Below are 23928 nucleotides of genomic sequence, written 5' to 3'. Positions count from 1 at the left end.
AGACATGTTACAATAAAACCAAGCCACATGTTAAAACATATTATATTCAATTTATTAAGGATAATCTCAATAAGTTAAGCATTAGCTAACGAGTAAAAGACTATTTTCTTTCCTCCCTCACTAATTCGTACCCCCTACTTCCGTCCATAGATTCCTTCTGCTTGCTGAGTTGTCGCTCCCATGGTCGTTCCCACTTCTTTAACTCAGAAGAAGTGTAACTGAATTGAGAGTGATGGAAAAAACAGGTAACAATTTCTGTGAGATCGATATATGGATATATGATTTATTGCTAATGTTATGTACAATATCCTAATTGCAAAGCCTCGGCCTGTTTTAGCTGTTGCGAATGACATATACTAAAGTTACCACAGATGCCAAAGCTAACAATACTATAGCATCTGTAGTCCTGGTATATCTGTATAGCATGAAGTAGTAATTGTTTTGTTGCAATATGTATATATTTTAAACATGGTTGTTACGTATATTTTAGAAAGTGTCATAATTTTGCATTTAAATTCATGGGTGGAGGATATGGGTACACTTTCGATTCAGTGTCTCTGGCTTGTCATGGAATACGCCAGAAAGTGACAAGTGAGTACCGGATATGATTTACGGAATTTCTTGCTCCAAAAAGTATATTTTTGCAAACTATGACTCTGTAATGGACCGTTATCCGGGCTACACGTTACAGGATTATGTAAATACCTAGTAGCCCATCAAATTACGATTTTTTAAATTATATTTTGTATGAAGGAATGGGCTTGATTCAAAACATCACGACAACAGACATGTACCGAATATTCGAAATAGCAAAACTTTTCATCTACCAGTTGCTTTCTGTGTTATATTAATACTATATTATATTAATATTATGATGATGACATTTCGTTGTATCATGCACTACAGCTGCAGTATTCAAGTGCTCATAGACAAATGTCTTTTCTCGTTATAGAGATCTCTCCAGCAGGTCCTGATGACCTTCCTCTGTCACTGCTGGAGATGGGCTGTTCGGGAAGGTTTGAACTGCTCTCAAACCCTGTACCGAAGAACCAAACCCTACCCCCACTGAGCACTGTGAGTATTTAACATGGGTGTCACATCTTCATTTTAATGCCCCACCTGCTAATTACACTTTCCTATACACAGCGCTCACAGAAAGTCTTGGGATGCTTGCTTAATTCTGTAAAGATCTTGCAAATTTATTGCAATGTTTAACATCTGCACATACCTTCTGCACAGACATTTTCAGAAGTGGATCTCATTCAGTTGTCTTCTTCCCATTTTGCTGTTAATTGCTGCCAAAATGATATTAAACACAAATATTTGGTGTTTTATGTTATTTCAAAGGTGTTACTAATAAAAGCAGACTTTGTCAATGAAGTTTTTAACTCAGAATAGCTCTGTTAGAACTATAATTTGGGTTTCAATGTATTACTATTTGAAATGAGGTTTTACTTAAAACTACTGGTTGTTTCTAATGTGATGTATTTGTAGACAAATGACTACAGTGAGGATTTTTATTACGAAACCAATAAATCTGCAGTATTTTTACTGAATTAAGCAAATATCCCAAGACTCTGTGTGAGCGCCGTATGACTCTGTGTGAGCGCCGTATGACTCTGTGTGAGCGCCGTTTGACTCTGTGTGAGCGCCGTTTGACTCTGTGTGAGCGCCGTTTGACTCTGTGTGAGCGCCGTATGACTCTTTGTGAGCGCCATAATTCTCTGTGTGAGCACCGTATATTCATTCTCTCTCCTTTCCATGCCAATAGCTGCCTCATGGCCTCCCTCCCATTGGCCCTGACCTTCGGACAGAAGTAGAAAGACGTTTCTTGAGTGACCCAGAGTGGCTTCCTATACATAACACAGACTCTGCCTTCCAGAAGTTCCTCAGGTAATACAGTCTGACTCAGTAGCATAGCCAGAAAATTGACTTTGGGTGTACCAAATGTGTACCAAAGACAAAAATCCAAAACTATAAAAAAAAAAACACACACACATATATATATATAATTTGTGTGCATGCTAACATTTTGGGTGCCATTTTTCTGTCCGACATCTGACTTTCTGCTATCCCGTGTGAATTTGAGTTTTTCTATTTCAATTACTATGCAAATAAATATCATAATCCCCCTTTTGACTCTCAGGCTATTTCTGGGTCTCTGTAGCTGTCTGTCCCTATTTGCATATCTCTAATGCCAGTGCATCATGGGTATATCCTCACAGTCTCCATGTGTGTTTTCAGGCTGATCCAAAGAAACCGGCAAATTGACTCTCTGCTTCACTGCTCCCCCTCCCCTCTGCATTCCGGCCTGTCCGTTGTACGAGACCCAACCACAGGAGTGCTTCTTGACTTTAATGAGGTAGACACTGATACAGCCTTTTACTGGCTTTCACAGGTGTCTAATTATGGGGGGAGGGGTCAAGGCTCTACTTTATGTAAAGCATGATTGTAACACGTGCTTGTTATGATTTAGCTTCTGAAATTCAACTTTATTTCGCAGTACCAGAACAGACATGACATGTGCACTTTTTTCTCTCATCCAGGTGCTGTTAGAGGATACCAGTTTGTCAGCAAAGAATTCTCTTTCACTTCTACGTGCCCCAGGCCCCCCCTCGGAGAGCTTGCGTGGGAGCAACACCAACTACCCTTTTCTGCCCGGTAGGTCTGCAGTGATTATATTACCCTGTGACCTCTTTAGGGTTAGGGTAGCCTCTAGTCAAGTCAAATCACTGTATTGTTTCACACACATGAAACAAAATTAGGATTCTTCAGAGCATTAGATAGTTAGAATTCAAGGTAGGGAAATAAAAAATAACTCTAATTAAAAACAATACACAACAAAAATGACTCAATGCAAGTAGTGTAAGCAGACAGTAGTGCCCAAAAATGCAAAACAAACCGAAGGCATAGAGTAATTTTAATTAACACAGTTAATCTACAAGTTTATGTAAGTGCTGAGGATGCGTCATCAGTTTGGCTCTCTTCACCATGCTACTTTATGGTAGTTCTCACGCCATGTGACTTTGTAGCACTGGTGGGAGCGCGAGGGACGCTGCGGGAATCATAACACAAAGGAAAGAATGGCTGACTGGTGTCTCTCGCTGACTCAGGGGGAATGGAGGAGCTGACCCTGGAACAGATCAAAAAGAAGTCAGAAAAGCAGGAGGAAGTGGACTTTGAGAACGGTGGGAGTCCCTGGCACAGAGATGAGGAAAGGAGACGGGCAAAGAGCAACAGGATTTGGTTATAGTCCTGACTGCCAAGTCATTCATTTATCACTTAGCCTCAAAATATATACAGCTCTGGAAAAAATTAAGAGACCACTCAATTTTTTTTAAATCTGCATTGTTAAATCCTGGTTTAATCCTGGCTCTGCTGGCAGAAGACTGCACTGTGTGGCAGGTTGCTTCCAGGCTCAAAGTTTCTAAGACAGCAGCACACAAGAACAAGATGAAGCAGGAGACACTGGGAACGACCAAAAACCAGTCAGGTAGAGGGCAGAAGCGATTTTCTAATGGCAGAGATGATCGTCAACTTATCCAGCAGTGCCTCATAAATCGGAGGATGACCTCAAGTAACCTTCATAGAAAATGGGAAACATTAAGTGGTGTGAAGTGCACTTCTAGGACAGTTCATAACAGGCTCCTAGAAGCAGGACTGCAGTCCCATAAACCAAGAATGAAGCCCTTCATCAATGAGAAGCAGGGAAGAGCCAGGCTGGAGTTTGCAAAAAAATGTATATTTTACACAGATGCATTTTCATAAACTGAGAAATAAGTTAAACTAAAAGTGTGGCTTTGGTCTCTTAAATTTTTCCAGGGCTATATATGTGGGCCATTTTATTCTTGTGTACAAGTAATTAACATTATTATGTAGTGCATGATACAAATTTGTAATGATAATTCTCATAATTGCTGTTGCCTCAAACCTTAAGGGTTGGGGATTCTCTCCATGTTAGTCAAGGTCCTTTATTTCCTGCAATAGGCCAATGACATGCCGTTCATTGCTAATTGGTCTCTGCAAATTGTAGCGTGTGCATGTGTGGCCTGGCATCCTGTCCAAGATGCAGCCCTGCCTTCTGCTGTATGCTAAGTGGAATAGCCTCCAGAATCTCCCCCCCTAGACCCGGAACAGGATATGGGGTTGGATGGATCTCCAAAGTTCATCAGTCTGTCTTTCTCTCACTAGATTTGCTGACAGTAGCTCCTGGACTAACGGCTGGCATAGACTTCTCCAATAAAGGTGTGCTTCTGTCACTTTAAGCCCATACTAGTCTGTTTCCAAGGTTTTGTCCAGTTTTTCCTACATGGAGGTTTAAGAAACTCCAAGGAAAACATTCTCAAAACATGTGTTTCTATCTTTCAGGAAAGAAATCATTGCATGAATATATATGTCACTGTTACTGATAAGAAATATACATAACATCGCAATTAGTTTCCTATTTAAATGACTTCTGTTCCCACTAAAGAGCCCAGAAACTCACTACGTGAAGTAAACCTGATGTCCCTCCTATCCACTTTTGATGACGTCATTGACGCCCGACTTCACAGAGATGAAGAGGAGGAGAAGCAAAGTGCTAAGGAATCTCCCAAGATGCCCCGGACTAACAGCCTGGAGGATCTTGGGATTAAGGTGTCTAGTTGGTTTGACTAATAGTGAATCTAGTTAACAAAACAAATGTTCCCTGTCTGAACTCTGATGGCCTAGGGTACTAATCATGCCTCCGTGGATGTATGTTGTAGCCATACAACATTCACATTCAGTCATCTGATGTAGTGGATTTGAGTTCGTTGCAGTCATCCGTACTGTAAACAGTAGAAACTGATGTCTGGTTAAGCAGGTTGTGAACTGGATGCCATAGCAACAGGCGGTGTGGTACTTTAAAAAAGCCAACCAAGCAGAGAGGAACTTCTCTGTCTGTTGATTGGCGTGCTTCACCTCATCCCCTTTAGCGCTATTGGTGTAGCATGTTGCCTCTGAGAATCGGTCTGCATGACAACCGATGGCTCACACCTTCTCTGGCAGGACACCGTAGACACCCCCTCCCCTGCTGCTGCCTCTGAGGGGAAGAAGGACGGCATGACTATAAAGGAGGGAGACGACACGGCAACGAAAACAGAAGAGAAGAAGAGATGGGCCATATCAGTGGACATCAGCAGTCCCTGTGATGACTTCTACAAGCGCATCCCTGACCCTGCCTTTAAGGTGCGGAGCGGGGGGGTGCAGTGCATGCTGGTCGAGTGGGTGTCACACTGGAGGCTTTCTGCAGTCAATCAGCACCATGTGCTCTGATTCATGTTCACTTTCTGGAAAATGCAGCCACCTGCAGTCAGTGCTTTACAGTAACAACAATTCATCCATCCTCTCATTCTCATTTTATCGATGCAGCTGATTTTACTTATAGCCATCTTCCCTACAGCTAATCCATTACAGAAGGCACAGGGCATAAGTCAGAGGACAGGCAAAATGAAATGCCAGTGCATCGCTGGACATGCACGCACACACACACGCGCACGCGCACGCACGCACGCACACACACACACACATCTTTGGTGATAACATTTCACTTCGCCGCATGGGAATTATTGGGAGGAAACACATGCAGACCCCTTATGCATAAGGCCAGGGGTGGGACTTTTCTGGATGTAGAAGATTGGTGTGTGGAGTAATTAAATAAGAGATGGACAGCGTTAACTAGAGCTCCCTGTGCCCCCTAGTGGCCCTTTGAGCTGGACGTGTTTCAGAAACAGGCCATTCTGCAGCTGGAGTCCCATGACTCAGTGTTTGTGGCGGCTCACACGTCGGCGGGCAAGACGGTGGTGGCCGAGTACGCCATCGCACTCTCGCAGAAACACATGACCAGGTTGGTGGCGACATCGGCCGACCGTCTAAGTACATCTGTGGATGCCACTGAGTCACTGTGCACATTCTGACACTCTCCTTACCTCCTCTGATAGGACAATTTATACCTCCCCCATCAAGGCTCTGTCCAATCAGAAGTTCAGGGACTTCAAGCACACCTTTGGGGACGTGGGGCTCCTCACTGGAGATGTCCAGCTGAGCCCTGATGCCTCGTGTTTGATAATGACCACTGAGATATTGAGGTAACGAGGAACAGCGGTGTATACTTGATGCACTGTGAGTCACCCAAAGTGGCATATGCTGTTCAGTGCCATCTCTCAGTCCAGTTTATTGATAAGCCAATTCTGTTTTAGGTCCATGCTGTATAACGGGTCTGAAGTCATACGAGATTTGGAGTGGGTCATCTTTGACGAGGTGCACTACATCAACGACGCGGAGGTACTGAAGCTCCACGTGTTTTCTTGGTCCCAGCAAGTGCAGAACATTGTTTTGATGGAAACCTTCGTCTGCCAAGCATACTGGTTATAGTGTCACATTTGAAGAGAGTTATTTTTCACGTATTATTCATACCAAGGGTGTATGAGACATTGTAAGAGCAAAGGTCTGTTTATCGGGGGGTGCTAATTGAGCCATTTTAAAGACTTAGCTACTATGCCCCTGACCCACACATGAGCAAGTCTGTCGCCCCTGTTTCCATTTGCCAGAGAGGGGTGGTGTGGGAAGAAGTGCTTATCATGCTACCTGATCACGTCAGCATCATTCTGCTCAGCGCCACGGTGCCCAACGCGCTGGAGTTCAGCGAGTGGATCGGGTTCGTGCCGCGTCTGTACCCCCGACCCGCTGTGACATCTGGCCCTCCGTGGCTGGGATGCCCCACATGACATCAGGCCGATAAGCCCACGTCAGTCTGCGGGCATCGTCTTATTCTCATGTCACCTCCCTGTACTTTGTACTGCAGGCGCATAAAGAAGAGGCCGATCTACGTGATCAGCACCGTGAAGCGGCCCGTTCCCCTGGAGCATTACCTGTACACCGGCAACAGCACCAAGACCATGAAGGAGCTCTTTCTCCTGGTGGACTCGTCAGGAAACTTCCTCACTAAGGGGTAAAGACCTGCTCTGGTCTACCTCGAGGGCTGCTTGCGGTGTTCCCCGAATGACATCGGATGATTAAGATGTAGAACTAACCTAGAGCGCAGAAATCACCCCAGGGAAAGCGCTTGGTTGGACATCCGAGGGGCACTTCCTCAATGCCTGTCTTCAGTACTGATTGATAGCTGTGGAGCGTGTAAACATGAGCCGTGGTCTGATGTGGGGTCTTTTTAATGAATAGTCCAATCTGCTCATGCTAAGACAATGAATGGTGATTAAACCCCAGTCACAGGGCCACTGTTCATCGTGCTTTTCAGCGACTGTGAAGCATGACCATCTCATTCGACTGAACCCCATACCTACTAGGACGTCACTTGGCACTAGAATTGAGTAGCCCTGCTGTGGCCTGTTTGGGGGTAGGGGATCGGGGGGGGGGGGGGGCGGTTGCTTTAATTTCGGGCCAGTACAAATGGACTGCTGGACCATTTCGCCCCCCCTCAGGTACTATGCCGCAGTGGACTCCAAGAAGGAGCGGTCCAGTAAACACGCTCAGTCCTTCGGCGCCAAGGGTGCCTCCCAGAACACATCCGCCACTCAGGTACGGTGAAATCCACCGCCACCCCCTCCAATCCCACTCCCACACACAAGTCTGTCTGACCTGGGGGCGGTCTCCCCCCCCATCCCGCAGGACCGGGGCGTATGGCTCGCCCTGCTCCGCTACCTGTCCGATCGCCAGCAGACACCTGTGGTGGCCTTCACTTTCTCCCGCTCACGCTGCGACGACAACGCGCGGGCTTTGGGCTCTATGGACCTCACCACCTCCGCTGAGAAGACCGAGATCCACTCCTTCTTCCAGAAGAGCATGAGCCGGCTGAGCGGCAGCGATCGCCAGCTGCCTCAGGTATGTCGGCCTTGGATAAGGGTACCACCCTTAATGTCTGGTTTACAGCTTTCTCTGTATTTCTTCTGCTTTTTTTCATTTTATCTCTCCTCTAGCTATTTAGAATATTCAATATATAGTACAAAAACACTTATCGGACCTTTGCTAGCCAGACGTTCGGCTTAAATCCTCTATAAGCCTCAGGCCATCCGCTGAGGTCCCTCTTTCTTATGTTAAGGAGCTTCTGCTGTGTGTCACTATTTCCTCATCCACTCTGTCTACCTCCTGCTGTACATTTACATATTTAGCCGATGCTTTTGCTCAAAGTGACGTGCAAGTGAGGCAAATAGCACATTGCAAACATACGCCTGTCAAGGAGTCAACTAGGCGTAAGTGCAGCAAGGTTAAGCTTCCAATGAGGGACCAGGTATGAGCGTAAGCAGTATTGGACCAGGAGCGCCACAACAATGTCTAAGTGAGCAAGTACCTAGTAAGACGGTTCAGGGACCAGAAGTGCTACATAAGAAGATTTACGGAACATAAAGTGTGATGAGGCTAGTAGAGGAATTTATGGCCAGGTGGGTCTTGAGGTGTTTCTTGAAGGTGATGACCACCTGTGGTTCGGCAGCTCATTCCACCATCAGAGAACTACAGAAGAGACACGTTCGCAGTGACACTGCTCTCTCTGCTCTCCTCCTCCTAGATTCTGGTGATGAGGGACCTGCTGAAGAGAGGCCTGGCCGTGCATCACAGCGGCATCCTGCCAATCCTGAAGGAGGTCATTGAGATGCTTTTCTCCCGGGGGCTTGTAAAGGTGTGTCTGATTGGTCCCAGCACCCAGCGTGACAGTGGTATGCATTACCTTAAGGTGATGTCGTGTACCCTGCTCTATTTCCTCTACCCAGGTGCTGTTCGCCACAGAGACATTCGCCATGGGCGTCAATATGCCAGCCAGGACAGTGGTGTTCGACAACATCCGCAAACACGACGGATCTGGCTTCCGGAACCTGCTGCCTGGTATGACCTCTCACAGGCCGACTGCCCTGTTCTGCAAAGACCACTGCTCAATAACCCCCATATGCTGCTGCGTAACAGCCTCAGAGCGTGTGCAATGTGTCAGATGGATGGAAAATGAAATGAAGAATGAAATGATGCTTTATTTGCACAAGTACGAGTGCAGGTACATTAAAATGCTTCTTTTCATATATTCCATCATGCTCTGCACACATATATAGCTGAGAACAAAACTTGGCATCTAAGCATGCGGTCAGGCTATTTGTCCGGCACCACTGGAACTGGATGGATGGATGGATGTTTATTAGAAAATTACATACATACTGAATATAAAAGTAAAGAGGAAGACTCGTTAGAAACCCAGAGCTAATTGTTCCAGCGAAGGTTCTCATATTTGTACCGGTGTTTTATACTTTAGTAAAGTTTCCATTTCCCTGCCAAATAACAAAGGGAGCTGACCTCATTGAAGAACTCCAACCTGACTCACCATGTGTGACGTCAGCAAACGTGTGACTGCCTCTCTCGTCGCATGCCGCTTAGGGGAGTTCATCCAGATGGCGGGACGGGCAGGCAGGAGGGGCCTGGACAAGACGGGCACCGTCATCATCCTGTGCAAGAGCGACGTGCACGACATGGGCGACCTGCACACCATGATGCTGGTTGGTGTCGGGCGTGGGCAGCCAAAGGCCACCTTCTTTGTGTTTGTGTCTGTGTCCCTTTCACCACCTACCTTCTTTACACCTCACTGGTCTTATAAAAAAATCAGTTCCTTTAATTGTTTCGTTTTTATCAAAGGGGGCAGGCAGATTCTGGATGTAAAACCAGGATAACGTCCATTGTTACGATGACTGTTACTGTTTGGCAGTGTCTCTCCATAACAGCACCGTTTCGGAAGTCTGTGTGTGCGTTTACGTAATACCAGCACCCTCTGTTATATAACTGATATTTAACAGTATATAACTGTAGCTGGTTTTTATGGCTGAGCTGTGCACATACCAGAGGAGGACAGCGTGTGGTGTAGTGGCTAAGGAAGTGGATTTACACAGAGTACATAGTGTACCAGCACATGAAGTGAATCATATGAGATAATTAAATGGACAGAGGTGATGAATATTGATGCAGTGTACATGTGATGTAGGTTTAGAAGCCGTGTGTGTGCACTGCGTATTCCAGGATGCTTTAAAAGTGTGAGAGATCGGCTCTTACTTGTCGCCCCCCCCCCCCCCCCACTAGGGCAAGCCCACATTGCTGCAGTCCCAGTTCAGGCTGACCTACACCATGATCCTCAACCTGCTGCGGGTGGAGGCCCTGGAGGTGACCGACATGATGCGGAGAAGCTTCTCTGAGAGTCACCGTGACACCCAGGTGCGGAATTGGGGGGGGGGGGGCTTCTGAGCGTGCTCTGTCTGCCCTCTGTGTGTATTTAAATGCCAGGGCCCTTCTTGCACGTTGTGATCCTTATCAAATGTTCCTTTGAATCTGCAGGGAAGTTATTATGATTTTTATTCATGTAATAATGTGTTGTCTGGTTCCATTTAAATTTGATCTGATGCAGCTTAAATGATAACGTGGGACTTAGTGGGCAGGATGGGTCCAGCTGAGATCCAGATTCGGCTGGTTGGGCTGTTTTGTTGCAATTGCCGTTATAACGCCGGCGTCTCTCTTTCCGCTCCCCTGCAATCTCCCAGAGCCATGAGAAGCGGATCAGGCAGCTGAGGCAGAAGCTGATCTCTCTCCCCCCACTGGACACAGATGCGCAGCTGGCCGATTTGGTGCCCCTCTACCACACTCTCACCGAGCTGCGCGTCACCACCGAGGCCCTGCAGGTGGCACTGTAACCCATGCCATAACTCTTACCTCACACTGTAATCCTGCACCACTATATATTTTACTGTATGATAAGGCATATTCTAGCACCACAGGGTATATTATAGTTCCACATAGTATATTTCAGTACTATAGAGTATATAACTGTTCCACACTGTATATTACAGTACAACAGGATATATTACTGTTCCATGTGGTATATTTCTATACTATAGGGTATGTATCTGTTCCACACTGTATATTACAGTACCACAGGGTATATTACTGTTCCATACGGTAAATTACAGTATCGCAGGCTATACTATGGTACCACAGGGCATACTACTGTTCCAAGGGGTATATTACCATACTCTAGAATATATTACAGTACCACAGAGTATATTACTGTTCCACAGGGTATATTACAGTACTATACGCTACAATGGTTGTATGCAGCACCTACCGAACTGAGGCAGGCTCAGCGCTGGGTCACACACTTATCCCCGTGGCCCAGCGCTGGGTCACACACTTATCCCCGTGACCCAGCGCTGGGTCACACACTTATCCCCGTGGCCCAGCGCTGGGTCACACACTTATCCCCGTGGCCCAGCGCTGGGTCACACACTTATCCCCGTGGCCCAGCGCTGGGTCACACACTTATCCCCTTGGCCCAGCCCTGGGTCACACACTTATCCCCGTGGCCCAGCCGTGGGTCACACACTTATCCCCGTGGCCCAGCCCTGGGTCACACACTTATCCCCGTGGCCCAGCGCTGGGTCACACACTTATCCCCGTGGCCCAGCGCTGGGTCACACACTTATCCCCGTGGCCCAGCGCTGGGTCACACACTTATCCCCGTGGCCCAGCGCTGGGTCACACACTTATCCCCGTGGCCCAGCGCTGGGTCACACACTTATCCCCGTGGCCCAGCGCTGGGTCACACACTTATCCCCGTGGCTCAGCAGGCTGACATCTGTGGCTCTGTGTGCTTCAGAAAGCAGTTATGGAGTCAATGAGCGGACAGAAGGCTTTATCAGTGGGCCGCGTGGTAGTGGTGAACAACGCACAGCACCACAACGCCCTGGGGGTCATCCTGCAGGTGGGTGTGTGTGTGCGGCTCTGCAGCTCTTCACAGTATGGTGTGTAATAAAGACAAATGCAAATGAAAGTGTGTTAGATGTCTTTCACTTCTGTTAATGTTACTGGCTCCTGCTATTTAATATCACAGTATACAGTACCAGTCAAAAGTTTGGACACTCCAAGTCACCTACAAAGGAGAGTGCCGCATCACATGACCTGGCCACCTGACCATGCCACATCACATGACCTGGCCATCTGACTTAAACAACCCCCTGTAGAAATGGTTTTGGAGGAGTTTGACCAGAGAGTGAAGGAAAAGTGGCCAATGTGTAGTCAGCATATATGTGGGACCTCCTTCAGGAGCTGGAAAAGCATCCCAGGAGGCCGTAGAGGAGAAAGCAGGGTTGGCTAGCCTCTGGAGCAATTTGGGTTAAGGGCCTTGCTCAAGGGCCCAATGGTGGGATCCTTCTGCTCACCCAGGGACATGAACCCACAACCTTCTGTGTCCCAAACCACAGAGCTCCCCCCCAAACAAATTATTTAAAAATATATTTTTTTGGGTCAGTACATAATTCCATATATTATTTCATAGTTTTGATGCCTTTATAATTAATCTAAAATGTACAGAATAGAAATACACTTTTCTACGGGTAGGTGTGCCCAAACTTTTGACTGGCACTGTCTTTCCTATCTTTATGTCATCTTTAATTAAGTAACTTTTAGGTTTGATGCATGTGTTCTGCCTATAAAGCGTGCCGTGTCACAGACAAGCGGCTTGTGCTAAATCTCTGTGGTTCACACTCACCTGCACAATGGGCTCGTCTTCCTGTGCTCCTGTAGCTAATAAATCCTGCCCCCCCGATCCTGTGTCCATTGCCTCGCAGGTCTCCAGTGACTCCGTTAACCGCACCTTCACCACCCTCATCATGTGTGATAAAGGCAGGGAGGAAGTGGGGGCAGAACCCCAAAACGGTGTCACCGTGCCGCTGCAGCACCTCTACAACCCCGTCCTCTTCATCCCCGATGGTGCGTCCTGCATAATCCTATATACACGTGGCCTTTTGTACACACTAAAGACCTCATGAACGTGTCTCATGCTGCTTGTATGAGCATTCTAATGAGCCTTTGCCAGGGTCTGTAAATGTAATTAACCTGTTGATGTTTCCGGCTTGTGACTCACCTATGCATTTGTGCGCCCCCTTCTGTCAGGCCCCTGCAGCCACACAGTGCAGAAGCTGAAGATGCGGGATATCACTGCCATCACCACAAAGACCCTCAAAGTCATTCCTGATAGAATCATTGACAACTACAAGCAGAGACAGCAGCCACGCTTCAGGTCTGTGTGCAAATGTGTGCATGCATGGGTTTGCATGTGTGTGGTTTTTTTGTGCTTTTGTTTGGTTGTTTTTTTGTGCTTTTGTTTGTTTGTTTTTTTCTGCTTTTGTTTGTTTGTTTGTCATCCATCCATCCAACCTCAGGTCCCCATGGCCTATTCCTAAAATTCATGACCTTCTACATACTCTGTCCCCCCTTCCCCCTCTCAGGCTGGACCCCCCCGGGCCTGCCGTATCGACAGCTACGCAGGAGCTTCTGCGACTAGCGGAGGCCAACTCCAGTGGCATCACAGCCCTCGACCCCGTGAATGACCTCCATCTGAAAGGGGTGGAGGTGGTGGAGGGGTCTCTCAGGCTGAGATCTCTGCAGGAAAGCGTGCGAGAGTTCAGCTGTATCCACTCCCCCACCTTCTCTGAGCAGGTCTGTCACCGGAGGGTTCTCCATACTGTTCTCAGTGTCCTGGGCTTTGTGTTCTCCATACTGTTGTCAGTGTACACATCTGTGGGTTTTCTGTGCTGCTCTCAGTGTCCTAGTCTTTGTACCACTGTCAGGTAGATGTAGGGTGACCTTCCCTTATCTCTCCACTCTGGGTCCTAGTTCTCCAGGGTCCAGGAGAGGATGATGCTCCAAGAGGAATTGGACAGCCTGCTGTACCTCATCTCTGACCAGTCACTCACCCTCCTGCCAGAATATCGCCAGAGGATCAAGGTGTGCCTCCCTGGCTGATTTCATTAGCAGCTCTCCGATTAAATGCCTTTCAGCAGCATCAGTCCTTCCCACAGCACTGAGGGAACGCTCTGTTTGCCCCCCCCCCCCCCCCCAGGTTCTCGAGTCACTGAATTACGTGGACAGCAAAGGGGCCGTGCAGCTGAAGGGGAGGGTTGCCTGTCAGATCAGCCGCCACGAGCTGCTGCTAACGGAGCTTCTGTTTGAGAACACACTTAGCCCCCTGGCACCTGAGGAGAGCGCCGCCCTGCTGTCATGCTTGGTGTTCACCCAAAACACACAGACCTGCCCCCACCTCACCAACACTCTGCAGGAGGTCTGCATAGTGCCTTCTCTGTGTCTGCCAATGTGTTCATGTTAATTCTATATATTTAAAGAACTGAGATTACCCTGAAATTTAATGGTAGCTATAAGCAAATGAGACTCAAAGTTGACAAGATTGTATGGGAGCCTCCTATTTATACATGCGCTTGGTTCTCCTTCCTGTCCTGAAAGGGGATTGATCGAGTGGTAGCTGTGGCCCAGCGCATCGGGGACCTGCAGGTGGACTGCGGACTCGCGCAGCTGGCGGAGGACTTTGTGGCTCAGTACAAGTTTGGGCTGACGGAGGTGGTGTACTGCTGGGCCAGGGGCATGGTGAGTTTGGGCTGACGGAGGTGGTGTACTGCTGGGCCAGGGGCAGGGTGAGTTTGTTCTGACGGAGGTGGTGTACTGCTGGGCCAGGGGCAGGGTGAGTTTGGGCTGACGGAGGTGGTGTACTGCTGGGCCAGGGGTATGGTGAGTTTGGGCTGACGGAGGTGGTGTACTGCTGGGCCAGGGGTATGGTGAGTTTGGGCTGACGGAGATGGTGTACTGCTGGGCCAGGGGCATGGTGAGATTGGGCTGACGGAGGTGGTGTACTGCTGGGCCAGGGGCAGGGTGAGATTGGGCTGACGGAGGTGGTGTACTGCTGGGCCAGGGGCAGGGTGAGATTGGGCTGACGGAGGTGGTGTACTGCTGGGCCCGGGGCAGGGTGAGTTTGGGCTGACGGAGGTGGTGTACTGCTGGGCCAGGGGCAGGGTGAGTTTGGGCTGACGGAGGTGGTGTACTGCTGGGCCAGGGGCATGGTGAGTTTGGGCTGACGGAGGTGGTGTACTGCTGGGCCAGGGGCATGGTGAGATTGGGCTGACGGAGGTGGTGTACTGCTGGGCCAGGGGCAGGGTGAGATTGGGCTGACGGAGGTGGTGTACTGCTGGGCCAGGGGCAGGGTGAGATTGGGCTGACGGAGGTGGTGTACTGCTGGGCCAGGGGCAGGGTGAGTTTGGGCTGACGGAGGTGGTGTACTGCTGGGCCAGGGGCAGGGTGAGTTTGGGCTGACGGAGGTGGTGTACTGCTGGGCCAGGGGCAGGGTGAGATTGGGCTGACGGATGTGGTGTACTGCTGGGCCAGGGGCAGGGTGAGATTGGGCTGACGGAGGTGGTGTACTGCTGGGCCAGGGGCAGGGTGAGATTGGGCTGACGGAGGTGGTGTACTGCTGGGCCAGGGGCAGGGTGAGATTGGGCTGACGGAGGTGGTGTACTGCTGGGCCAGGGGCAGGGTGAGTTTGGGCTGACGGAGGTGGTGTACTGCTGGGCCAGGGGCAGGGTGAGTTTGGGCTGACGGAGGTGGTGTACTGCTGGGCCAGGGGCAGGGTGAGTTTGGGCTGACGGAGGTGGTGTACTGCTGGGCCAGGGGCAGGGTGAGATTGGGCTGACGGAGGTGGTGTACTGCTGGGCCAGGGGCAGGGTGAGATTGGGCTGACGGAGGTGGTGTACTGCTGGGCCAGGGGCAGGGTGAGATTGGGCTGACGGAGGTGGTGTACTGCTGGGCCAGGGGCAGGGTGAGATTGGGCTGACGGAGGTGGTGTACTGCTGGGTGAGATTGGGTGGAAGCGGGGCTATAGTCTGGTGAATTTGGGCTGCGAGACTGGGTGCTTGAGGCATGGTGAGTTTGGGTTGAATTCCAGGCCCTTGGCTATGGCACAGTTTCATCACCATCTCCCCCAGTACTGCATCAATATCTACACTGTACTAATCCAGCACAGTGCATGGTTGTAATGATGTGCATTACACTGTCCAGTGATTGTACTTCATTGACCGTTTGGTATGTGTATCTGCACTGTAATAACCTGGCTATTAATGTATCACTAAGTGATTGAATTACACATTTTCACTTTCACTACTCATTGCAGACCATGAATAGAGTGTTAATCTCAGTGGTCCACCCTGATACACCTGTTTTGATTTGTTGCCTCTGTAACGCAGCTGCAGATCTGTTTTAATAAACAACAGTTACCTCTCAACTCCCAGCACCTAATTCTGAAGTGCTGTCAAGGTGTTGTCGGGACTCAGGTTTGAATATGACATAGACATACATGCTATATATGATTTTCTCAATGCAGGCTAGATATAGATTTGCGTAGAGTATACATGACCTGCAGTGCACTAGTACAATGTACAAGGATCTTGTCAGTGTGTAGCCTGTGTACTCTATGCTGCACGTATCTATCCCCTACAGCCCTTCTCTGAGATCGCCCAGCTGACTGATGTCCAGGAGGGCACGGTAGTGCGCTGCATCCAGCAGCTGAACGAGGTTCTCAGGGAGGTGCGGCAGGCAGCCCGAATCGTGGGGGACTCGGTCCTGGGCAGCAAGATGGAGAAGGCTTCCCTGGCCATCCGCCGGGACATCGTGTTCACGGCGTCACTGTACACACACTGACACGAGTATGGGTGTGAGAGAGAGCGTGAGAGTACAAGAAACGGGACTCAAACATAAACACAACATGTAAAATGGAGGACAGGACGGTTCAAGTTTGTAAATTATTGTGCAGTAATAAAATCTGCTGTATTTGTTCTGATTCTGGTTTGGCTTTTTTTTTTTTTTTGGTACTGTCAATTTCTTGTCATTATCCAGTTCCATTTTTTTTGCTCTTACCAGTTACCAGTAAACTTGGCCATATTAATTTAGTGAAAGTGCCTCACCTTTAGCCCTTAACCACAGTAAAGGGCACAAGATACTACAGGACATGCTAGAATTAAGCCTAATGGCGAAATCTTTGAAGCCGATCCGTATACATTTCTCGTAGTTTCCATAACGATAAAAGTAGATCTGCAGCCAAATGTAACGTCTTTTAATCATTGCCTGGGGACGCGCAGACCCATGGATATTGTGGAGAAGTACTGCAAGACAAGACTGAAGTTTGACAGTAAGTATTAGAAAGGTCGTTCAGTTCAGTTGCTTTGGGTTATATACGGAACGCGTTCCTAATGTACAGTGTATGAGCAGGAGGCAAAGAGTTAACCGCGGGGTGAGACGCATTTCTATTAATGCTGGCGTTCGCGATGCCGCGCGCTTATGCGCGAACGCGTCCCTCTCCGGGTCAGGCGGCGGATTCCCTGAGTTCGCGCGGTCCCGCACCTGCGGGTCACCATGTTACCGACCGCGGGCGTGTGACAACCGACCGACCGGCCGGCGAACCGGGGCTCAGCTTGGACGCCCCCGAGCTACGCGCTCAACTCCCTAAAATCCTTGCTCTCTTTATCTTAGGCTGTCTCTTTAAGACAGCGATACCATGTCTGACTAATTCTATGTAACTGTAGCCCAGTGCGTTTTGCACTGAGAAAGCCTATTTATCGCCGTTTTGGCTGATTGTTAGAGCGATAAAACGAGCGACGGGGGATCTAAACAGCGCTCAGCAGATTGTTCTTATGCAGAGGATATTTTAATTAATATAAGTTTTCGTCTGAAGACAGTTTTGAATGCTTGTGTTTAATGATGTTATGAAATTTCCTGGGAAAAAGTAATTGTTTATATTTTAAGGAAAACAGGGGCTGAGGGAAAACAATCATAATCTCCGACAGCGCACTGAAATATATCTTTATCATATTAATTGAATAAGAAGGCTTATTCGTGACAAGGGGCAGACTGAACAAAAGGTTGCTAGCGATATCTTCAAGAGATGTCGTCGGAAAAACACGGTAGGATTCTTTTTCTCCATATTTCGTTGTTCCTCATTTTATAGCCTATGCTTGCCTACTAATTAAGGTAGGTTTCCTTGTGTGTTATTGACTGTAATTTCGCTATGCGGAACACGTCCTATAAATTGATTGCCCGTGTGTGTGTATATATATATATATATATATATGTATATATATATGTATATATATATATATATACACACACACACACACACACTATATTATATATATATATATATATATGTGTGTGTGTGTGTGCAGCACACAACGTCACCGATGCTGTTACAATGCGACGAACAATATCTCTCCATCTCCCCCCATTTTGCGGTTTTTCCATCTTTACGCACGCATCGTTTTGTCTGAACGCACATTTTACAATTATAATTATTATTTTGTCTGTCTCTCTTCTCGTTTCTGTGGATTCGCCGTGCATCCCACTGTGTCTGGGTTAAAATTCGCCTGTGTTGGTGCTTGTTACTTGAGTGTACAATGTGGTATTTTTTTATTTGTCGTTCTTGTCTCCTTTCTCCCGTGCACACCTTGTATCTAGGAGGGTACCAAGGTAAGGTGCAGTACCACGGCGTTTGCCTTACGTAAAACCTCAAAGAAACGACCGACTCCTAAAATGGGTACAGGTCACGCAGAAGCACACTGGATTCAAGCAGCATCCTCCGACAAATTAACCTTACTTGTTTTTGTAATTAGATGCTTTAATGCGGCCTGTGGGAACTTAAATAGCAACCAACTATTTTTAAGTAATCTGGGTTAGCTATTTTTTAAATGTACAACACTATACCCTCCTGGAATTCAACCAGCAGAAACCAGTTTCCTAACCACAGCACTACCAGATATATCGCACACTTGACTGATAAGGGTCTTACAAAGGGCATAAAAATAATTACTAATTACAGGCCCAGCGCCATGCAAATTCCCTCGCACTCTTCCATTAGCCCCTAAACTTTAATATCTTTAACAGCACATATTGTTTATGTGTCTTAGCATAACGTGCATAATGAGACATAGCAATAAAAATAACCGAAACAAAGACGAATTAAGATGGGCATAGTGATGAGTAAAATAGGCTATTTTACTGAACCGCTGCGAAAATATGTTCAGCCGTTTTATTCGGTCTGTAAATTTTTAAACACCAAAATTATGCGCAGGAATTTAAATCTGTAAATATGAATGTATGAGAAAATGGAGCACAACTTGCTTGCTAAGCACTTCTTAACATGTGGTGCTGCTTCGACCGCGCAGATTAAGGCCTTTATTAAACCATGTCTGGGCTTGTAAATTTAGCGGCGACGTCTGCCTGATAGCCGACATTCTACACTGCTGTCCTGCTTCTCAAAAGGTTCTCCTACAGGTCGTTTCACCTTCCTTTAGATCTGGCGAACGGTCTTACCCCGGTGGACTCGGGAGTTATATAATGCGCTTCCCCAAGCATAAAATCTCTCCTTGTGTCTTTCTCTCTCCGTGATCACGTTCATTGCCGGCCAGCTGAGCGTGTTTAGACTCCGTTAACCGCTTTTGTCCTGCTGTGATTGCTCAGATGTTCATGCATAAATTTGCCTTAGCGTTCTTGACAGCTTGTCTTTAAGTTTTGCGCAAGTATATGGCTCTACTCGTGTTCTGCTTCATTAGTGCTCCGTTTTGTCTAGTCAGGCTATTTGAGTAGACTATTCATTTAACATTTCTCATTTTAAAAGGAAAGGGGGTTCATGTGCCTGCTAAAAGGATTTTCTCAGAAGGCTGTTGAATTTCTCCGTCTCCTTCACAATTAATGTCCTTCTCATTCTTTCTCATTCCAACCCTCCCAGGTCTGGACGAGGTGGGACGTCAGGCGATGTCTCAGCCAATGACTCAGATATTGCCCCCACCTTATCACCCCTCCCAAGATCCCACTATGCCTCCCCACCCCCCTCCACCTGCCTGTGGCCCTCAACCCAACTACCCCCCACCCCCACCACCGCCTGCCTCCGAGGGTTACGTCCAGGAGACCCAGTTTCACTGTGGCACGCTTGGTGCCCCTGGGGCATCACAGGGCTACACTGTTCAGACACAGGGAGCAGGGGGGGTGGTTCCCCAACCCCCAGCGGGGTACCTTCACCCTGGATACCCCCTGCAATTACAACCCTGCACCGCTTATGTTCCTGTTTACCCCATAGGCACATCGGTGAGTGGGATCATATCCAAAATACTCAATTTCTGCATTAAGTATAAATAAACTAGTAGCATTTGAGAAGGAAAAAAGTCCATGAGGTATATGTGCTGATTAACCACTTTTTTCAGAGGCATTTTGAAATCTATGTGGTCAATGAATTTTTACTTAGAGGAGTCAGAATATGTGGTAAAATAATCAATCTTGAAACTGCTCCCCAAACTGCTCTCTAAGTTCCTGGGAGACGCACTGCCTCTGGGAATTCCATTCACTGATTGTTTTTATTAATGGAAATTCAGCCAGTGCTGAAGTCAATATCTTCACTGTAATAATTTGCTTGCACAAAACCTCTGGTGTCACTGTATGATTATCGATTGTACTGCATGGTTTAATAACATTAGCTGGGATAAATGGAAGCATAAGAAGAATGACAGATACTACGGCCCAGTAATAAGTGTGTGTGTGTGAGAGAGAGAGAGAGAATCGTGTGACCAGTGTGCCTTCTCTACAGGGACAGCCCTACATACAGGGGGGCGGCACCCATCCGGGGGTTGCCCCAGGGCAGATGGCCATGCAGATGCCCCCCGGGATTGCCCTGATGGAGCCTCGTCGGGCTCCTCACGATTACCTGCCCATCGCCGTCCTGACCACGGTTTGCTGCTTCTGGCCCACTGGCATCATCGCCATCATCAAGGCTGTGCAGGTGGGCGTGGCCCCCGTCGCGTGTGTCTCAGGAGCCCTTTGTGGGCTGCATTTTCAACCATTCCAACATGGTGTTCTAGAATTATTCAAAAAATGTTGCACACCTGGTACAACTAATTAACTAATTATTGCTTGAAATGCTTGGGGGATAATCAGTTACTGCTTAGTTTATAGTGACTCTTTGCTGGTCTCTCGCTCTCCTCCCAGGTGCGCACAGCTGTCGCTCGGGGTGACATGGTTACCGCGGAGATCGCGTCTCGCGAGGCGCGCAACTTCTCCTTCATCAGTCTGGCGGTGGGCATCGCTTCCATGGTCCTGTGCACCATCCTGACCGTCGTGGTTATCATCGCCTCGCAGCACCATGACGATGACTGGGAGCCGTAGGCGTGGGGCGAGAGATGGTGGGGGGGGCTGCTGATTGAATTGCTAACTGACTGACTGAGCCAGTCACAGACTGAGCTGCTAATTCAGACGTGAGCTCATTAGCGGACAGGACGCCCCTAGCAACCCTGTCTTTGGCCCCGCCCCCCTACATTTACACTCCATCCCAGCCCTGGGATCGCTTCTCCCTTCCAGAGACATCGCTGTACAGAGGTTTACAGTCCTAGTATTTCCGTAATTGCCAAATACGTCATGAGGCATAACTCACCTATAATGTACTATCAAATTTACGTTATATATATATATATAGAGGTATTATAATATTGAAAACCTTGTGTTTTCTGCTTGTTACATTCTTAATTTATTAGCTGCATAAACGTCACTGGTTGAACATGTATTGATTTACTTTGAAGACGTGCCATATAACTTTTATATTTTGAATTAATATTATTGGAACAATCATTAAATTACACAAAAGGCACAAGTAGTCCTAAATACTGCTTGGGTTGGTAGTCATATTCCTAAATGGTTAAATGCTAGGTTATTATTGATTAGATTGTGATGTAACCAGATGTTCTGCTGAGGCTATAAGTGTACAGTGATTTGTTGCCAAAATGCAATGCTTAAGCCTCGCGTGGCATCAACTGATGATCCTGGTTTCACCCAACTGGGAAAAGGTCACCCAGTCTGCCTGGCCAGCAGGGGGTGCTGTGGCCCATGACCTCTAGGTAAGGGCGATGAGCTGGAGTTGATAGGGCTACCAGAAGGGATGAAACATCAAAAGAAGATGGCAGGTTCTGAATCTGTTACTATCTGAAATTGCCAAACATAGAAATTGCTGCATGTAGTCCCCTTTTGGCAATAGACTGATCAGGTGATACATGCAAACGTGACAAACGACTGACCAACCAGTCTTACACTTATATGTTTCTTGCATTTAGTCATAAGAGCTGCATCAGATCAGCTCGTGTAACTAAATACCAAGAGTTTAAGGGCCTTGCGTATGTTCGGACAGTGAAAAGTCTTGTGAGTTGGTGTTACTGTCAAATACTGTATTTATGGCAAGATCCTTATAACTGTGCAGCCTCCTGATCTCCTTCCCCTTAGACGATCATTTAGGAGAGAAAAGCTTATGTAGTGAGTAAAATATTAATAAAATCACAGATGACTTGACTAAGATTGCTGTTACTGATGACAATGACAATATTCCATTTGAATACAGAGCCAAGTAATGATCAAAATACACCAACTCTGACTGAAGACAGATACGCATTTAGCTGGAAACACGGACAGCTGCTCTAGGTGGGCAACACACAGTGGTATTGTCACAGAGTGTTACTGCGAGAAGTTGCTTGCACACGTTATGGCAGCAGACCTCTGAAATATGTACTAGTGCAGTGTGTGAAAATGTTGGCGTTGCTATGGGCCCTCGATAAAAGCAGTGGATTGTCTCAGACTGTGGGTTTTTGAGGGCCGTTCAGGATCTAAGCCTAAATTCACAATCATTTTGGCTCGCTGGGTGCCATCTGTGTCCAAGTCCAGACTCATCTGGTCATTTTTTAACCATCCGTAATTGCTCTGATCCCATTATCGGTTATGCTATGTATTTTTATTATTTATACAGTGAAACTGCCTCTGTTTCAGAGCCAAAATGGCTGCCGTGCCTCTATCTTTTGACTAGAGCAACAGTTTTGAGTGAAATGAATGATTATGTTGAGAAACTAAAGAGGGAAAAAAGTCTTGTACTTTTTTTTTTTTTTTTTTTAATTCTCTGTTCTCCAAATGTTATGCTTGGCCTCTAGCAAGATATTGAGTTAATCTTCTTACCCTTCCCCAGTTTCTAGTATTGAATTTTTCTTTGTTATGGTAAGAGTGCCGCTTATAACCTGGTAAAATTTAAGACCAATGCTATTTTTTAACTATGTTATAGTTCTTACAAAAGCTTTGCTTTGTGTCAGTTATGTGAATGATTGCAATGACATAATTTAGAGTGTGGCAGATTTTATCTTATTATTACTATTATTGTCATTATTATTCTCGTGCATGTTACTTATTTGGGTTATATTTAAACAGGTTTCTGCTCTGATTTTCGATGTGTAAATATTCTAACTGAAATACACGTGCAGAACCAAGGGGAACGTCTCGGTGTTCATTCTGTAGTCCACTAGCTTACAAGTGCAAAGCGAAATCGAGAGCTGCTTCACGTCGTGAAAATTACAAACAGCCTTCCTGCGGTTTGAACAGTCCTTCAGTGCGTTTTCCACTTTAATTGCTTTCCGCATTCATCATACTTTCTGGTTACCAATTAAATTCCTTCCTCTTTATCTCAATCTCAGCCTTTTAATGTGATGAGCGCCGTGACACAGAACGCACGTTTGCATGTGTTTATTTCAATTTTTTTTTTTTTGTTGTTGTAAGATATGCTTTTCCTGTGGAGGGATCCAAGTCAGTTTGGGTGAAATTAGGCCGTGCCGGAGCGGGTTCCAGGAGGCGCCTGCTTTGCCCAGTCTCTGGTCATTCCCATGACTCCAATGTGCTATTTATAGTTAGCCTGCTTTTCTCTCTCCCTCTGTTTCTCTGTCTCTCCAGCCTCCCCTCCGCGCCGCGTCTTATTGACAGGTTCATGTGAATAAAGTTCTCTACTCTTGTTTCCCAGCTCATATTTCCTTCCTCCACCGGTTTCTGCATTTTATCTTTGCGTTCTTATATGGCCCTAATGTTATCGTCAGCCTTTGTGTAAAATGGTAATTAAATAGCATATCTAGGCCTTGCTTTATTTGAAGTGCATCGGCTGGCATTTTGTATTTTACAGAAAGCTGACTTATTAGAAATGATTTTTAAAAATGTGAGAAGTGTCATACAGTATCTGCACACCCAGCAGACACCATGGAA

General features: G+C 47.1%; 2 protein-coding genes across 4 annotated transcripts; both read left to right on the top strand.

Moving 5' to 3' along the window:
* The first annotated feature begins 159 nt into the window (after positions 1 to 159).
* skic2 (SKI2 subunit of superkiller complex) lies at positions 160 to 16672 on the top strand. 2 transcript variants are annotated; one of them, XM_023809881.1, is made up of 29 exons: positions 160 to 245; positions 953 to 1074; positions 1772 to 1893; positions 2245 to 2362; positions 2547 to 2661; positions 3114 to 3188; positions 4192 to 4245; positions 4472 to 4635; positions 5029 to 5208; positions 5721 to 5866; positions 5961 to 6107; positions 6219 to 6303; positions 6570 to 6676; positions 6824 to 6970; positions 7458 to 7554; positions 7645 to 7857; positions 8540 to 8650; positions 8742 to 8853; positions 9391 to 9509; positions 10084 to 10215; positions 10539 to 10676; positions 11651 to 11755; positions 12621 to 12762; positions 12946 to 13072; positions 13281 to 13491; positions 13669 to 13779; positions 13895 to 14113; positions 14293 to 14433; positions 16333 to 16672. In XM_023809881.1, the coding sequence occupies exons 1-29, from the start codon at positions 233 to 235 to the stop codon at positions 16531 to 16533; spliced, it is 3774 nt and encodes a 1257-aa protein (XP_023665649.1). In that variant the 5' UTR covers positions 160 to 232; the 3' UTR covers positions 16534 to 16672. The 2 variants fall into 2 exon arrangements, with proteins under 2 accessions (XP_023665649.1, XP_072561944.1); XM_072705843.1 differs by lacking the exon at positions 160 to 245 and adding an exon at positions 311 to 591.
* Positions 16673 to 17131: 459 nt separating this feature from the next.
* On the top strand, positions 17132 to 23686 carry prrt1 (proline-rich transmembrane protein 1). 2 transcript variants are annotated; one of them, XM_023809692.2, is made up of 5 exons: positions 17132 to 17792; positions 18343 to 18354; positions 19613 to 19968; positions 20465 to 20656; positions 20863 to 23686. In XM_023809692.2, exons 1-5 carry the CDS (start codon positions 17774 to 17776, stop codon positions 21037 to 21039), a joined length of 756 nt encoding a protein of 251 aa, XP_023665460.1. In that variant the 5' UTR covers positions 17132 to 17773; the 3' UTR covers positions 21040 to 23686. The 2 variants fall into 2 exon arrangements, with proteins under 2 accessions (XP_023665460.1, XP_023665461.1); XM_023809693.2 differs by lacking the exon at positions 18343 to 18354 and having other exon boundaries at positions 17136 to 17792.
* The last annotated feature ends 242 nt before the right edge of the window (positions 23687 to 23928 follow it).

Source organism: Paramormyrops kingsleyae, chromosome 23, assembly GCF_048594095.1.
Source record: "Paramormyrops kingsleyae isolate MSU_618 chromosome 23, PKINGS_0.4, whole genome shotgun sequence".
In the NCBI taxonomy this organism is placed as follows: domain Eukaryota; kingdom Metazoa; phylum Chordata; class Actinopteri; order Osteoglossiformes; family Mormyridae; genus Paramormyrops; species Paramormyrops kingsleyae.
This window is presented reverse-complemented; position numbering and strand designations above follow the sequence as displayed.

Bases quoted from the DNA above. Each gene is read 5' to 3' on its own strand.
- skic2 (XM_072705843.1), top strand. From the start codon at position 519: ATGGGTGGAGGATATGGGTACACTTTCGATTCAGTGTCTCTGGCTTGT. The intron at 592-952 runs GTGAGTACCGGA...TTCTCGTTATAG, and splicing joins AATACGCCAGAAAGTGACAA to AGATCTCTCCAGCAGGTCCT. The intron at 6,677-6,823 runs GTTCGTGCCGCG...TTTGTACTGCAG, and splicing joins GAGTTCAGCGAGTGGATCGG to GCGCATAAAGAAGAGGCCGA.
- prrt1 (XM_023809692.2), top strand. The intron at 19,969-20,464 runs GTGAGTGGGATC...CCTTCTCTACAG, and splicing joins TTTACCCCATAGGCACATCG to GGACAGCCCTACATACAGGG. The intron at 20,657-20,862 runs GTGGGCGTGGCC...CTCTCCTCCCAG, and splicing joins CCATCATCAAGGCTGTGCAG to GTGCGCACAGCTGTCGCTCG.